This window comes from Vombatus ursinus, unplaced genomic scaffold (genome assembly GCF_900497805.2).
Source record: "Vombatus ursinus unplaced genomic scaffold, bare-nosed wombat genome assembly UNPS02015012.1, whole genome shotgun sequence".
Classification (NCBI taxonomy): Eukaryota; Metazoa; Chordata; class Mammalia; order Diprotodontia; family Vombatidae; genus Vombatus; species Vombatus ursinus.
The window spans coordinates 1,551,169-1,568,010 of NW_020954790.1; the positions used below are offsets into that span (position 1 = coordinate 1,551,169).

At 52.0% G+C, this 16,842-nt stretch overlaps 2 protein-coding genes across 4 annotated transcripts in view; one reads left to right on the top strand and one right to left on the bottom strand.

The window, feature by feature from the left end:
* LOC114030772 (glutathione hydrolase 1 proenzyme-like) overlaps positions 1-679 on the top strand; it is a 46,707-nt gene extending 46,028 nt beyond the window's left edge. For all 3 annotated transcript variants that reach the window (XM_027845662.1, XM_027845663.1, XM_027845661.1), the window contains one exon: positions 368-679. In XM_027845662.1, coding sequence (XP_027701463.1) covers positions 368-514 — 147 coding nt within the window. In that variant the 3' untranslated portion in view covers positions 515-679. The remainder of the gene's footprint in view (positions 1-367) is intronic.
* A 3,807-nt stretch (positions 680-4,486) lies between these two features.
* Positions 4,487-6,959, bottom strand: CHCHD10 (coiled-coil-helix-coiled-coil-helix domain containing 10). The gene is made up of 4 exons (XM_027845696.1): positions 6,879-6,959; positions 6,504-6,690; positions 4,973-5,114; positions 4,487-4,679 (listed from the first exon to the last, which is right to left on the bottom strand). The coding sequence occupies exons 1-4, from the start codon at positions 6,923-6,925 to the stop codon at positions 4,660-4,662; spliced, it is 396 nt and encodes a 131-aa protein (XP_027701497.1). The 5' UTR covers positions 6,926-6,959; the 3' UTR covers positions 4,487-4,659.
* Between the last annotated feature and the right edge of the window lie 9,883 nt (positions 6,960-16,842).

Sequence of the window (16,842 nt, forward strand, 5' to 3'; positions counted from 1 at the left end):
CAGAGACACAGAGACAGAAAGACAGACAGAGACAGAGAGACAGAGACAGAGAGACAGAGACTGAGACAGAGAGACAGAGACAGAGAGACAGAGAGAGACAGAGGGACAGAGACAGAGACAGAGAGAGACAGCGAGACAGACAGAGAGACAGACAGAGACAGCCAGACAAGCAGCCGGCAGACAGGCAGACAGGCAGAGACAGGTGGAGGACTGGGGCAGGCCACATCCCTTCCCTCCCTCCCTGGCCCTGTCGGTGCTCTCCTGTGAGATGGGTATATATTGGGAGGTGGGGGTGGGGGTGGGGGTCCACAGCGCACCTGCCTGGGCCGTCGTCCTGCCACGCTCAAGCCGGCCTTCTCTGTTGCAGGCTGTGGGGCCCGAGCTCAGGGCCCGGAATCATAACACCAAGACCACCGAGGACTTCATTGCTGTGGTTCAGGCGATCGTGAGCACCCCGGATGGCTGGGCGGCGGCCTCGGACTCTCGCAAGGGGGGCGTGCCTGCTGGTTACTGACTGAGCTAGGCCTGGGGTGCTGCTGGGCCGGGCAGGGTGCTAGGACTCAGAGACTCCAACGACTCATCACGAGGATGAGGGGCAGGGCAGGGCAGGGCAGGGTTTCCCTGCTACTATGTCTGCCACAAGCTGCTGGTTGAGGCAATAAATGAGCTGGAACCGTCAGTCAGACTGCCCCCCGGCCCTCACTGCAGCCCCAGCAGGATGGCCTAGGCCCGCTTTGTCTCCTCAAGGTCTTGAAGCTTCCTTCCTTTGAACTCCCTGGGCTTTAATGGAATGGGCCTCCAGGACCCGGCCCGGCACCACATCTGAGGATCATTGTGGGCACCACTGGCACATGTCTGAGGGCGATAATGGGCACCAGGACCCAGGCTGGCTCCATATCTGAGGGTCATTGTGAACATCTGAGGATCATCGTGGGCACCACTGGAACCATGTCTGAGGGTGATCAGGGGCACCAGGACCCAGGCCTGGCACCACATCTGAGGGTCATTGTGGGCACCACTGGCACCATGTCTGAGGGTCATCAGGGGCACCAGGACCCGGGCCTGGCACCATGTCTGAGGATCATTGTGGGCACCAGGACTTGGGGTTCATTGCAGCCTTTAAAAACCCCTCTGGGTCATCTCCCACCTTGGGCTCTCCCAGAATGCTAGAATGTCCTCAGCAGTTACCCCAGCCCAGCCCTTTGAACAGAAATCCCCTCTCAGGGCCTCAGCCTTCTCCTCTGGAAATGGGACTCGTAGTCAGAGAACAGGGCCAGTGGTCTGAGAACCCTCAGAATAGAGGAGGCCCTGGGGTCTGTCCACAGGCAATCCCCGACTTCCTGAGACATTCTTGGCCCTCCCTAGAAACCAAAGGAGCCTCCAGGGTCCAGCCCTGGCCTGTGAGCCTCTCTTTTGGGGATTCGTTCTCCACTGGCTGACAGGAAGGGGTCCTGCTGAAGGCTATGCCCCTGGACCAGGCCCCCCCAGGGCTTTCTGGGTCCTAATAACTGAGTGGTAAGGGAGGAGCTGAAGCCCCAAGGCGGCAGGGACTGCTGCCGTACCCAGTGATGCCCACAATGACACAGTGAGGGGGCATAGTCCAGCCCTGAGAGGCAGGTGGGCTTGGCCCCCTGCTGGGCGCTGGGCTTAGCCACTTCCTGACCGTCCTGAGCACCTGGCAGCCGGGAGGCAGGGGTTCTCAGGGACCAGCCAGGGCCCTCTTCCTGGGACCCAGGCAGCAGGAAAGAGAAGGCCCTTGATCAGGGCCCCTGAGCCGGGGTCAGGCCATTCATGGCAAAGAAATTGATGTAGGACTGATGCACCAGGATGGGATGGATGAGAGCAGAGGGTGAGGAGAGCCCAGGAGGAGGCCTGGGACAAAGGAGAGTGGCCGCCCAGTGAGTGGGCAGACCATGCGATCTCCGCCTCTGAAGGAGGCAGCCCAGGGGAAGAAATGCCCAGGTTGTGGGGGGCAGAGAGCCTGGTACCAACCCCAACTCTGCTGCTTTGCCAGCTGTGCCAATGGGACCAAGCTCCATCTCTGAAAAAGGGGGTGGGGTCCTGAATGAACCCTGAGGGCTTTCTGAATCCCCATAGCTGCCAAATGTTGGGTGGGATTGGAATGAGGCTGAGTCCTGGCCGGCACTAGCCTCAACCATTGGGACCTTGAGCTTCAGAGCTCCATGTGGTCCCCAGACCCACACTGACCAGAGACCTGCCCTGAGGAGGACTCTGGCCCCTGACCCCCATGTCTGGCTCAGACTGACCCTGGCCCTGTTGGACTCTCCTGAGTCTTAGCAGAGGCTCGATGCCACCTGGATCCCAATGACGGTGCCTCCAGACTCACCCTAAGTCCAGTGTGGACTCAGGATGACCCTGAGCTGACCCCAGCCTGACCCTCGCTCTTGACCCTTGCCAGAGCCCTGGCACTACCTGCCCTCCCAGCCCCCAGTGCCCACCCGATTTCAGCTCCTAGGTTAGACTTAGCCATGGCCTCAGCCTGGCCCCTGCTGCCCATTCAGTGGTGAGCCCCTCGCGGAAGGCCCATGTAGGGTAGAGGATGGGCAAGCATAGCACCTGGCCTGGCCTGGCCTTAAAGCGCAGCTACTTTCTGTAGGTCTGGGTGACCTTGGGCCGTTCCTGTCTTTGGGCTTCCTCCTCCCATCTCGATGCCAGGGGGTTGGGCAAGCTGACCTGTGAGGGTCCCTCCAGAGCCCTTTGCCCCATGGGCACAAAGCTCACCACCTCCAGCCATAGGCTGGCCCTGGATGGCTGACTGCAAACCCTACTGTTCACTCCCACCCTCCCTTGGGCGCCAGTCCTGGGCCCAGTTAAACCCTGGCTGAAGTGGGAGGGACCTGGGAGAAGGTTGGGCCTGGCGGAGAAGGGAGAGGCGAGACCACTCTCTGAGGCCAGGCTCCCACTGTGCCCTTTATGAGGTTGGACCTCAGAGCAAGCGGGGACCTCTGAAAGCCAGTGAGATCTACATGGTGAGACCCTCTGAGTCCCAGTGAGGTGGGCACAGGGTGGCTCCTGATCCCAGGGCTCTGGCTTCCTAGGGCAAGGCTACAGCAAGGCCTGTATCGGTGCCCTTCCCTCCCTCTCTCGTTTCTTCCTTCTCTCCCTGCCTTTTTCCTTCCTTTCCCTTTTCCTTCCTTCCTCCCTCCCTCCTTCCTTTCTCCCTTCCTCCTTCTCATCCTTCCTCCCTCTCACTTTCCTTTCCTTCCTTTCTCCCTTCCTTTCTCATCCCCTTCCTTCCTCCTTCCCTCCCTCATTCCCTTCTTCCCTCCCTCCCTTCCCTCCTCTCTCCCTTCCTTTCTCTCTCACTCTCTCATTCCTTCCTCCTTCCCTCCCTTTCTTCCTTCCTTACCTCCCTGTTTCCTTCTTTCCTTCCTTCCTCCCTCCCATCTCTCTCCCTTCCTTCCTCTCTCTCTCGTTCCTCCTTCCCTCCCTTTTTTCCTTCCTCCCTCCCTTCCCTCCTCTCTCCTTTCCTTCCTCTCTCACTCTCTCATTCCTCCCTCCCTCCCTCCCTTTTTCCTTCTCTCCCTCCCTCTTTCCTTCCTTCTTTCCTTCTCTTCCTTCCTCAGTTCCAATTCCTCCTTCTCCTTAGAGCCCAACCCCTCCACTCATCCCTGCTTCCGTCTTCAATCACCTGAGCCTTAGCTGGCCCCAGCATGTTGGTGGTTCTGTCAAACATGGCACACTGCAGGAGATAGGCGCTTTATAAGCATCAGCCGAATTGGGTTGGACTGAAGGGAAAAGGCCCAGGCAGGCAGGACTCGGAAGTAGTGACAGGGGAGGGCTGATGACCCAGGAGAGGTCAGGTGATCTTGCAGAGCAGAGGGCAGCCATCAGTGCAAAAAGGGTGGCCAGGCAAAGAGCGGATGGTCCCTGCTGGACCTCTGCCCAGCCCTGAGCCCATCTGCCTCCCAACCTCCACCTTTTTGCCCAGGGGTGGCCCCCAGGGGAGCCACCAATCAGTTGTTTCAGACTTTTCTCTGCCCGTTATGTGCCACGTGTGGAAAAAAGGGCCCTGAGCCAAACTGAGCCCCAGGCCCGCACAGGACAGCCCAAGGCCCAGCTTTCTGAAGCTGCTCTCTGTTCTGCTGTAATGTGGGGGGAACAGAAGTGGATGGGACTTTAGGGGATTGTCTACCCAGTGCCTATGCCTGGGGTCTGAGTGCCCACCCTGCCCAGGGGTACCCCTGAGGACCCTATGAAAGAAGCTCAGCCCCATACCTGCGGGCTCACAGGAATGATGGGGATGGCTGGGGGTGGGGGTGTGGTGAGAAGGGCCCGGGAAGGCCTGGTTGGGGAAGCTGGGCCAGCCATGGCAGTCTCCCCAGAAGCCCAGCGAGCAGCAGCTCATGCTTTCCAAGGACAGCAGCCTGAGTGGGCTTGAGGCGGGTAGTCCCAGCCCTGGTGTCCAGAGCAGGCCCTGTGGGGGGCGAGGGTGACTGCGGGTACAGACAGAGCCGGACACAGATGGAGGAGAAGAGACCCCGTTTAATTGGACATGGGCCTTGGCTCATGTCCTTCCCAACAACATCTCCAGAGGCGACTGGTCCCTGTCGGCTGGACTTGTCTCAGCTGATCTTGTGCTATGGGCAATGGAGGTGTCAGCAGAGGGGGCCCCATGGCAGGCTGCGGCCTCTGGCTTCACAGAAGTGTGGTTAGGCCTGCAAGGAGAGGAGCTATAGGCGAGGGCAGGGGATGGAGGAGCTTTGGGGGCGTTGCCTGTCTTCAGGCCTCTGCTGAGGGTCTGCTACCCGTGTCTGTCCTGCCTCAACCCCAGCTCAGCACCAGCCTCAGGCCCAGTCCCGCCCCAGGCCCAGCCCAGCCTCAGGCCCAGCCCCAGCCCCAGCCCCAGCCCCACCCCAGCCCCAGCCCCAGCCCCAGCCCCAGCTCCAGCCCAGCCCCAGGCTCAGCCCCAGGCCCAGGCTTAGCCCAGCCCCAGTGTCTCCCTACTCACCATAGCTGCGCTGACATTGCTTCAGAGCCTCACTGAAGCCCTCACACAGGGTCAGGTCATTCTGGCTGGTAGAACAGTCTAGGAACTGCTTGATTTCATAGTAGCAGGGCCTTGAAGGGGCTGATGGCGCTGCCTTGGGGGCCTGGGGAGCCACCAGACAGAGGATTAGAGAGGGAAGGGAGCTCAGAGGACAGCTGACCCTCCCTCTGCAGCAGGATGGACAGCGCCTCCCCCCTAGCCTCTGCTCAGAGATCTCCAGGGCCCTGGGCTGGACCCTCCATTTCCCACCTCCCAGGCGTTGCCTAAGACTATCTGCCCTCCTCACCTTCACCTCCTTGCCTCACCTTTCCCCGTTCCCCATAAGGCCCTTCTGCCTTCTCTGCCTGGGTTTCCTCCATACCTTCCCCCTCAGACTGGGAGTTCCCCAAGGGCAGGGCCTGTGTTCTGTCTTCCTTCCCAGCACTCAACCCAGTGTGCAGCACACAGTAGGTACTTCACCAGTGCTTGTTGACTTGAACTTGCCCTTTCAGTCCTTGGGGCCATCCCCCACTCCCCCTCTTTGCCCTCTCCATGTCAGCTTCCCAGAAGCATGGAGGCAGCTCTGGCTCTCAGAGCCTTCTCTTCTGGCCAACCATCTGAGCTCCTTCAACCCTCCCTCCCCAAAGGGGGTTTGGAGCGATTTTGTTGTTGTTGGGTTCTTTCAGTCATGTCTGACTCCTTGAGAGCCCTTTGACAGATGAGGAAACTGAGGCCAACAGGTTGAAGTGACCTGCCCCAGGTGTCTGAGGCCAGATTTGATCTCAGGAAGAAGTCTCGGTGACTGCAAGCCTGGTGCTCTATGGCGCCACCTAGAGGGACTGGGCCGCCTCTGATCCTGGCGGGCCTCTGGCTTTCTCAGCGTTGCCGCGTGCGTTATTGCGCTGAGAAGCTGGCGCCGTCCTTCACTGCCTCCCAGGGGCCCTTATCCGGCCTCCCTCAGTTTTTCTATCTGAAAAAGGAGAGGGCTGCTCCAGGGTTTAAGAGGCGTAGTGGACTTGGGAGGCCAAATCCTGCCTCAGATACTTTCCAGCCGTGTGTGTGTGTGTGTGTGTGTGTGTGTGTGTGTGTGCGCGTGTGTGTGTGTGTGTGTCTAAGTCTCAGTAAGTCTCAGTTTCCTCGACTGTAAAATGGGCCTAACAATAACCCCTACCTCCCTGGGTTTGGGTGAGGCTCACCTGGGATCCCATATGCTTAGAGCAAGGGGCAGCCGCGGCTGTCGTGGGCACTGCCTTCAGACACTGCTGCACAACGGGGGGCCACTCCCCCTTTCTCGCCGCTCCCTCCGCCACCACCTTGGGACTTGCCCCTAACCGGACCAAGAAGGACGCTCCAGGGGCGCTGGGGCCTCTTTGGCCTGCGTCAGCTGTGTGACCTTGGGCCAGTGCCCTGCCCTCTCTGCCGCCCCCCTCCCCCGCGGGATGGGGGGGGCGGCTCAGGGGCTCATCTTCCTTCACCCCTCCACCTCCGCCCCTCTTTCCCGGCCCAGACTCACCTGCTCCAGGCGGGGGGCCGGCTCTGGCCCGGGGCTGCTGCCCCCGCCGAGGACCCCTGTCAGGGCACTGCCCACCACGTGGCCCACCGCCGAGCCCACGGCCACCCCCGCCGCCGTGGATGCCATCTGGGACAGGAGGCCTGGCTGCCCGCTGCTCGGGGCAGGGGCCGTGGGGGGAGCCAGGCGGCTGCGGAGCGAAGGCAGTTCAGGGGGAGGACCCTCTCCCTTCCTCGCCAGCTCCCCCAGCCTCCCGCCCCGATGACCTTGACCGTGACCTGGCCAGGCTGCCGCGATCGCCCAACCCTGAGCTCTTCCCCCGCAGTCCGCGGGCCGCCCCGTCCCACCCCCCCACCCCCGTCAGCTCCTGGGACTCACCTGCCCGACGGGGGGGGCGCAGCGGTGCTGCGGCTTCCGCGGGGCATGGCAGGGTCCGAGGGACAGGACAGGACAGGCCCGGAGGTGACAGCGGCCGAGGCTGGGGCTACGGGAGTGGGGGTGGGGCCTGGCCGAGGGGGCGGGGCCTCCTGGCCATCGGCACCCTCATCCTTTCCCTAGGGGCAGGAACAGCTCCTGGGCCACAGGCTCCGGGCCGTTCCTGGGGCTGGCATCTCCCGGTGAGCGTCTCACCAGGGCTCGGAGATCCGCGGAGCAGGGGCTGGGCTAGCTGGTTCCGCTCTCTCGGGCTCCGTGAGCATCCCTCGGTTCTCAGATGCAGGGGCCCATCCTGACCTCCCGGCTGCCTTCCCGGAGGATTTTCCCCTCCCAGCTCTGAGGGCCTTCTGAAGGCGAGCTCCCAAGGGCAGCCCAGGGTAAGGTTTATTGTTTATAGGTAGGTGCAGTCAATATCATAAGAATGACCGTTCTACCTAGCTAATCTATTTATTCAATGCCAACCTAATTAGATCACTAAAAATATTTTACTGAGTTAGAAAAGATAATAAAATTCATTTGAAAGAACAAAAGGTCAAGAATTTAAAGACACTAAGGAGATTCATCAGGGTCAGACCTTGTGTGAGGAGTCAAGAGCAGTGAGGAAGGGGAAAATGATTTTAAATTTAAAATTTTTGTATAAATAAAGCCAAAGTAGCCAGGAATAGAAGGAATGCAGAAAAAACGGGAAAAAACCCTTTCATAGACAATCGCTCAGACAGGATGTGATTGGGCTGGAATGCTGCTGAAACATAGGAAGACTTGGACTTATGAAGGAAAATGCTGTCCACCTTCAGAGAACCAGATGACAGGAGAAAATATGCACAGCATGGTCTTACATATGTGTGCTTGAGTGTATATATGTATATGTGTGTGTTTATAGATATCTATGTATATGTGCATTCACATCTGAGGTTAATTGTAGCCTGGGGCGGGGGGAGAGAAAAAAATAAAGTAAAAAGTGCACAGCAGAGAACAAAAGAAAACCTACAAGGAAGTAAAGAAAAACTAGGTAGCTTTGAAAACAATGTGTAGCGTTTATTATACAGGTTTTCTTGAAATGAAAATTTATTGTTTTATATTGAATCATCTCTTCTGTTCTTTTTTTTTGGTATGAAGAAGATGATCACTTATTTATTTTTAGTTTTCAACGTTGACCTTCATGAGATTTTGAGTTCTAAATTTGTCCCTCTCTCTCCCTTCCTACCTCCCCAAGACGGCATGTAATAGGCTATACCTGTACAATCACATTAAACACATTTCCACATTAGTCATGTAAAGAAGAATCGGAACCAAAGGGAAAAAACACAAGAAAGAAAAAAAAACAAACAAAAGAAGAGAGCAAATAGTCTGCTTCGATCTGCGTTCAGACCCCATAGTTCTTTCTCTGGATGTGGACGGCATTTTCCACCATGAGTCTTGGAATTGTCTTACATCTTTGCATTGCTGAGAAGAGCCCAGTCTATGAAAGTTAGTCATGCACAATGTGGCTGTTACTGTGGACAATGTTCTCCTAGTTCTGCTCACTTCACTCAGCATCAGTTCGTAGAAGTCTTTCCATATAGGTTTTTCTGAAATCTGCCTGCTCATCATTTTAAAAAATTTCATTTATTTATTTGTTTTTATTAATTTATTTTTATTTATCAACAATCACTTCCATAAGCTTTTGAGTTTTAAATTTTTCTTCCCTCCCTTCCCACCTCCCTCCCCAAGAAGGCATGCAATCTGATATAGGCTATACGTATACATTCCTATTTTTCATATATTTTCACATTAGTTATGTTGTAAGGAAGAATTAGAACCAATAGGAGGAACCATCAGAAAGAGGAAACAAAACAAAACAGAAGAAAAAAAAAGAGCAAACAGTATACTTTGATCTGTGTTCGAACTCCATGGTTCTTTCTTTGGATGTAGATTGTATTTTCCATCATGAGACTTTTGTAGATGTCTTATATAGATCCTTGCATTGTTGAGAAGGGCTAAGTCTATCAAAGTTAATCATCGCACACCAGCGGCTGTTACTGTGTACAACATTCTTCTGGTTCTGCTCACCTCACTCAGCATCAGTCCCTACAAGTACACAGTAGGTGCTTAATCAATGCTTGTTGACTTGACCTGACTTTGAAGGATGGGGCCTGAACTTAGCAGCCCAGAGGCAAGGGAGGGGCAGAATCAGAGATTTCTATGGTTTTTGTATTCTTGAACAATATTTTTTTTCCTCGTCTTTGAGGCTAGAATTCAGGATGCAGCAGTAAGGAGCAAGGGATCCTTTCTTTCTTTCTTTTTTTGGCGAGACAATTGGGGTTAAGTGACTTGCCCAGGGTCACACAGCTAGTAAGTGTCAAGTGTCTAAGGCTGGATTTGAACTCAGGTCCTCCTGACTCCAAGGCCAGAGCTCTATCCCTGGTCCTTTCTTTCTTAGCCAGTCCTTGGGGGAGGGGGCTGCCACTCACCCATCAGAGAGAACCTTGGGCCTCTGAATTACAGATCTTGAGGAAAACATTAGGTGACTGGCTTGAGTACAGTGCCACCTAGTGGGCATATCACATATCTCACTCTTGCTTGTCGAGGCTTGTTTGTGGGGACTTTTGGTTTTTGGCTGGTGGCCCCTGAGGTGCTTTGTGTGACATGGGATGTCCACAAGCGTCCCCAAAACCTTTGTCTGGGGAGCAGCGGTCATGGGAACATCCCAGTCACTCCCTGGTCATTGATGTCCTTATTAGTCATCTGCAAGAGGTATCCAAAATGTATCCTCATTGGGCATTAGGACCGAAGAATCAAGGGATGGTTGTCACACCTCTAGAAAGGGAGTCAGTGATTACCCAGAGCCAGCCGGTTATGTGAGAGACAAGCCACTAGGTGGCGCCATAGTGCACAGAGCACTCGGCCTGGAGTCAGGAAGACTCATTTTCCTGAGTTCAAATTTGTTCTCAGATACTCAATAGCTGTGTGACCCTGGGCAAGTCACTTAACCCTGTGGACCTCAGTTTCCTCATCTGTAAAATGAACTGGAAAAGGAAATGACAAACCACTGCAGTAACTCTGCCAAGGAAATGAACAGTGGGACATGATCAAAAATAACTGAATAACAATAACATGTGAGACAGATTAGATTTATTCTATTTGGTCCCAGAGGGAAGAACCAGAAGAGATGGTGGAAATTTGGCCACTTTAGGCTTCACGCAGGAAAAGCTTCCCCCTCTAATCAGAGCTGTCCCACCATGGAAGGGCTGGGAGGCCTCCAGCAGAAGCTGGCTAACCCCGGATCCAACCAGTCATGGGGAGGACCCCATCCAGGGCTGCAGTTTGATCATGACATGGCTGAGCTGGCCAACTCGTTGGCCCTCTTCCTTGGAGCTGGAGCAGATAACCCCCATCTGATCCTAGCCCCCAAAGAGCAGCATGGAAAGCGGGTCCAAGGGCAGCTCCAAAGCTTCACAGCTGAGACAACTGTCATTATGAAGATGAAGAGTTCCCTGCTTGGTGACTGGGCCCATCAGTGGACACCTCAGAGAAGTTGACCAAAAACTAACCGCTTTGTCTTCGTTCCAGAGGGGCAGCCAGCACTGCTCTGAGCTGCTGGGGAGAAGAAGGGAGAAGTAGCACATCATTTCTCTTTTAAATAATATTTTATTTTCCCCCAATTACAAATGATGATCATTTAAGATCATTTGAACCCCACTAAGGGCCAATGCCTCAACTAATCAACCAGCAGAAGCACCCCAACATAAGAGACATGCTTTTTCTTTGTTCTCTGAGTGAACTCAAAATACCCCTTCCTCTGTCAGTAACTACAAGGCCAGAGGAAGCTGACCAGCATTCTTCTGCTTATGACTGCTAAGGCGCCTTAGACCCGGACACTACTTTGAATAATGGGACTTTTCTTATCTTGGTATTTTATGGACATATGCTATGCCATGTCACGTTAATGGTAAAAGAAACACAGATATCCTGGATCTATAATTTCAATGGACACTCTGACATTCAGGAGAATCTTATTGTATTTACAACCTATTCAACTAAGAAAATTCCTTTCTCATGCTATGGTTAAACATATATGGAGACCATAAATCTGAGTAACACAGACATCCTGAAGCAGGGTTTAAATGTCCTCCTAAAATTGCTTGATTCAGTCAGAGTTAAAGCTCTGGCTCCCTAACTCAAGGGAATAGACAATATGAATTTACTTATCACCTAGCTTCTTGCCTCCTTGACCAACTTTCAGGTTGACACATATAAAAACAATTTTTTAACTTCTTTTTAAAATTTTAAGTTCCAATTCTATCCCTCCCATTCTTTTCTTCCTCTCTGTCTGAGATAAGCAATCTGATATAGTTTATACATGTGCAATCATGTAAAGCATTTCCGTAATAGTCATTTTGTACAAGAAAAACAGAAGGAAAGAAAAGAAAAGAAAAGAAAGAAAGAAAGAAAGAAAGAAAGAAAAAGAAAGAAAGAAAAAGAAAGTAAGAAAGAAAATGAAAAATAGCCTGCTTCAGTCTGTGTTCATAGAACTTCAGTTCTTTCTCTGGAGGCGGATAGCATTTTTTCTTTTGGGATGATCTTGCATCATTGTATCCAATATCTAAGAATGTTGAAGTCATTCATAGTTGATCATTGCACAATGTTGCTTTTACTGTGTACAATGTTCTCCTGGTTCTGCTCACTTCACTCAGCATCAGTTCATGTAAGTCTTTCCAGGTTTTTCTGAAATCTGCCTCCTCATCATTTCTTATAGCCCAATAGCATTCGATTACATTCATATACCCCACCTTGTTCAGCCACTCACCAGCTGATGGGCATCCCTGAATTTCCAATTCTTGGCCACCACAAAAAGAGCTGCTATAAACATTTTTGTACAAAGAGGTTCTTTCCCCCTTTTCTGAAATCTCTTTGTGGCCCCCTATTTCTTTTGTGTTTATTCTTTCCTGATCTTTAGGCAAGAAAGATTTCAAGAGCAAAATCCCCACGTGAACACATGGGCTGGGAGACAGAGGGCCCACCAGTAACTGGAGTCAGCAGCAGAAGCCCCCAGAACCGGGAGGTAACTCAGCAGGAAGGGGAGATGCATGCCCAGGCAGCCACCTTGTGGGCATCACACAGTCTGCACAAGCTGCAGGGTGGCACTTGAGCAGCTTAACGCAGCAGCAACTAAGCCCACAGGGGCACTGAGGAGCTCCCAAGCAGCAGCTGGTATCCTGCTCTTTCCCGGAGCCAGCAGCAGTAGAGGGACCTGGCGCAGCAGTGGATGGCCCACCCAGTAGAGCCGCACCTCCAATGAACTCCATGAGGATTCCATCAAGGGAGAAAAGGGCGTTCAGGGCTGAGAGTCAGGAGGTACCCGCTTCACTCCACGTATTCTCAACACGATACTTTCAGATTGAGTTCACTCTCCCCCAGTGACCACCTCTGTGCAACTAGCACTAACCCTAATTCCCTCTCCCCCTCTTCCTCCCGTCCCATCAGCCAGGCGCCTTCTGCCCCCTCCTCTCCATCACCCCGGTCTCACTCCTGACCAAGGTCAACCCTCCACCTGCTTAGGGGATCCCCTTCCATCGTCTCCTCCAACAGATCACCCCCTCTGTCCTCTCCTCTCTGTCACTTGCCTTCAATCTCTTCCTCTCTATTGGATCCTTCCCTGTTGCCCACAAACATGCCCACGTCTCCCTCAATCTCAAAACCCCTCCCTTGACCCTTCCATCATCATTATTTAGTATCCTGTATCTCTTCTTCTGTAGCTAAATTCTTTGAGCAGGCTGTCTACACTGGTACCTCCACTGTCTCTTACGCTCTTCTTAACCACTTACAATCCAGCTTTCACCTTAATTATTCTACCCAAACTGCTCTCTCCAAAGCCACCAATGATCTTAGTTTTCCAAACCCACTGGTTTTTTCCCCATCCCCATTCTCCTTGGCCTCTCTGCAGCCTTGGACACTGTTGAGCACTCTCTCCTCCTGGACCCTCTCCTGTCTCTTGGTTTTCAGGAATACTCCCACACCTCCTGGTTCTCTTCCTTCCTCTCTGCTTCTCTTCAGGTTTCACTTCTGGACCCTCCTCCAGACCATGCCTTCTAGCCATGGATGTCCCTCAGGTTCTGTCCTGGGCCCTCTGATCTTCTCCTTCTGGGAGATGAGATCACTGGGTGATCACATCCGCTCCCATGGACTGAACAACCAGCTTTAGGCTGATGACTCTCAAATCTGTCTTTCCTGCCCTGCCCTGTCTTCTGACCCCCAGTTTCACACCTTTCAACTCAATTTAGCTCAATCCAGTAAACATTTATTAAGTACCATGTATGTGCTAGGCACTGTGCTAAGTGCTAGGGATACAAATAAGAAAAGGAAAGACAGTCCTGCCCTCAAGGAACTTACCATTGAATGGGGGAACACCAGACACAAAAGGAAGCTGAAAATCGAGGGTTCTACAGGGGTGCCCAGGATGGGGGCAGGGTGTTTGGCAGAGCAGAAGCTGAGCAGAGTGGATGATGGGAAATGGAGAGTCACACACACGTTCTGAGCTCTCCCTGAAGAAAGGCTTGGGGAGGAGGTTAGTGCTCTGCCTCTAGCCCTCCCATGGGAGGGAGAGGGGAAGGTATGCAGAGTCCAAAAACGGAGTCAGTTAGCATCTGGAGGAGGCCCGATGTTCCCTGGAGTCAAAACCAGGCAGAGCTGCTGTTGGTGCTGGAAAATGGAGCATTGCCAGCTGCCTCTCCAACATCTCCAACTGGAGGTCCAGTGCACATCTTCCACTCCGTGCGTCCAAAACGGAATCCATGATCTTTCTCCCTCCTACCTTCCCTATCACTGCAGAGGGCTCCTCCATCTTCCCAGTGTCTCAGGCTTCCATGCTCAGGGTCATCTTGGACTCCTCATTCTCTTACTACTCTCCATCCAATATGGTGCCATGGCCTGTCCACTGAACCTCTGCAGTGTCCCTCAAATATGCCCCTTCTCTTCTCTGACACTGCCGGTACAGACCCTCATTACCTCACATCTGGATGATGGCAGTAGCTGCTGGTGGGTCAGCCTGCCTCAGTCTCTTCCCACTCTGGCCCATCTTCCATTCAGTGACCAAAGTGATTTTTTTTTTTAGGCAATTGGGGTTAAGTGACTTGCCCAAGGACCCACAGCTAATAAGTATCAAGTGTTTGGTCTGAGATCAGATTTGAACTCAGGTCCTCCTGACTTCAGGGACAGTGCTCTATCCACTGAGCCACCTAGCTGCCCCGAAAGTGATTTTCTAAAGCAGAGGTATGATCACATTGCCCCGCCCCATCTTACTCAGTAAACTCCTGGGGCTCCCTATCGCCTCCAGGATCAAATACAAAATCCCCTGCTTGGCATTCAAAGTCCTTCATAAACTAGCTCCCTCCTCCCTTCCAGTATGCCCACCCCTCACTCCCCAACACTTCCTCCTGGGGCCAGTCATCCTGACCTCCTGGTTGGCGCATGAGCAAGACCCGCTAGGGTCTCTAGGCCCCGGCATTCTCTCTGTCTGCCCCCATGCCTGGAATACTCTCCCTCCTCCACCTTGACTGCTGACCTCCCTGGCTTCCTTTAAGCCCCAACTAAAATCCCAACTCCTCCAGGAAGCCTTCCCCAAGCCCTCTTAATCTCAGTGCATCCACTCGGTTAGGCGTTTCCTATTTTGTCCTGTATGTAGCTTCTCTGTACATAGTTGTTTGCTTGTTTTCTCCTCCATTAGATTGCAAGTTCCTTGAGGGCAGAGATTGTTTTTTGCCTCTTTTTGTATCCCTAGCACTTAGCATGGTGCCTGGTTCATAGTCAGTGCTTAATAAATGTTTATTGACTGACTGTTGGAAGGAATATTTCATACCAACTGTGATATTTTCAGTAATTCCCAACTGTTATTATCAATCAGTAAGAAGAAAAAGGATGTGAGCTCAAGAGAGACAGTATTAGTGGAGTCCATGCTCTGGAGTTATTATTCCAATGGTTGCTCCGTGCTAAGGCAGGTCCCCATGGTTCTTACTTCTTCCTTCAATGTTCTAGAGGACTCAGAAGGCAGGTCTGGGGTTTGTCTTTCTAGCGATGCTGCTCACTAGCTCTTATTGGTGCTGCTCCAATGACTAGCAACTGAAATCCATTAGCCAGCCAGACTCAATTAGCCTCTAGAAATGAATAAGAATAGTTAGTACAAGATATCTGCCCCCCCAAATCCCTGGGGGCACACTCTTCCCCAAGTGTAGGGCAGAGGTTCTCACCCTGAGGTCTCATTCAGTCATTTCAGTCATGTCCAGCTCTTCCTGACTCCATTTGGGGTTTTCTTGGCAAAGACATTGGAGTAGTTTGTCATTTCCTTCTCCAGCTCATTTTTCAGATGAGGCAATGAGGCAGATTGTAGACTCTGGGGTCTGCAGACTTTTAAAAAAATAATTACATTTCAATATAATGCGTTTCCTTTGCAATCCTATGTATTTTCTTTTATGCATTACAAAAACTGATTCTGAGAACCAGCCTTCACCAAATTGACTACCCAAGGTGTCCATGACACTATAAAAGGGCTGAGAACCCCAGGATAGGGGAAGGTCGGTCCAGCGAAGAGCATACCTGGCCGAGGTGGTAACCCAAGCCTCGGGAAGCCCCTTTGCTGGAAGGTCTTCCTCCCCCATAGGGGCTCTCATGAGATGTTCTCTTTGGGCATGGCATAGCTTTCCCCAGGCCTTTTGTAGAATCCCCAAGTTGCCCTTCCCCCAGGTACCTAATTTGCCTGCTGATTCCAGTGTCAACACTGCCACTAGTCACTGAAGTTCTAGGGGCACTGTTAGGACCCCAATGAGAAGTCTGGAGCCTCCAACCCTTTAAAGTTTACAGGATCAATGTCTGGTAGGAGGAGAAGGAAGGGGACTGAGGCTCTACTCCTCCCCCACTAGCCTCCTTCCTCAGAGGCTTGACTGGACTGCTGGCCAGGTACTCAGGGCTATAAGCCCAACTAGTTTGTCATTTTCTTTAAGACCCAGAAGGTGTGACTGAGCCAATCCCAATGTACTTCCTGTGTGTGGTCACTCCATTTCATCCAAGCATTGCCTGCCACCCCCTCTTCTTCCCCTTGACCACAAAAGCTCTTTTGCACCTCTTGTATGTGAGATAATTTACCCCGTTCTACCTCTCCCTTCCTTCTTCTCCCAGTGCATCCCTCTTTCTCATCCTTAATTTTATTTTTTGGGATATCATCCCATCATATTCAACTCACACTCATGCCCTCTGTCTATGTAGTCTCCTTCTATCTGCCCTAATAAAGAAAAAGTTCTTAGGAGTATCATCATCATCCCATGTAGGAATGTAAACAGTTTAACCATATTGAGACCTTTATGATGTATCTTTCTTCTTTACCTTCTTATACCTCTCTTGAGTCTTGAATTTGAAAATCAAATTTCCTGTTCAGCTCTGGTTTTTTCATATGGAATGCTTGAAAGTCCTCCATTTCATTGAATATCCATTTTCCCCTCTGAAGGATTACACTCAGTCTTGCTGGGTAGGTGATTCTTGGTTGTAATCCTAACTCCTCTGCCCTCTGGAATATCATATTCCAAACCTTCTGATCCTTTAATGTAGAATCTGCTAACTCTTGTGTTATCCCAACTGTAGCTCCATGATATTTGAATTGTTTCTTTCTGGCATCTTTGGAGTATTTTCTCCTTGACCTGGGAGCTCTGGAATTTGGCTATAATATTGCTAGGAGTTTTTATTTGGGGATCATTTTCAGGAGGTGATCAGTGGATTTTTTCAATGTTTATTTTACTTTCTGCTTCTAAAATAGCAAGACAGTTTTCCTTGATAATTTCTTAAAATATGATGTCTAGGCTCTTTCTTTGATCATGGTTTTCAGGTAGTCCAATAATTCTCTCTCTCTCTCTCTCTCTCTCTCTCTCTCTCTCTCTCTCTCTCT

What these genes read in the sequence shown, in the direction of transcription:
- CHCHD10 (XM_027845696.1), bottom strand. Translation starts at nt 6,925, where the DNA reads ATGCCCCGCGGAAGCCGCAGCACCGCTGCGCCCCCCCCGTCGGGCAG. An exon ending in CGGCCCCCCGCCTGGAGCAG is followed by an intron (nt 5,115 to 6,503) that starts GTGAGTCTGGGC and finishes GTGGCTCCCCAG; the next exon opens with GCCCCCAAGGCAGCGCCATC. An exon ending in GCAATGTCAGCGCAGCTATG is followed by an intron (nt 4,680 to 4,972) that starts GTGAGTAGGGAG and finishes CTCTCCTTGCAG; the next exon opens with GCCTAACCACACTTCTGTGA.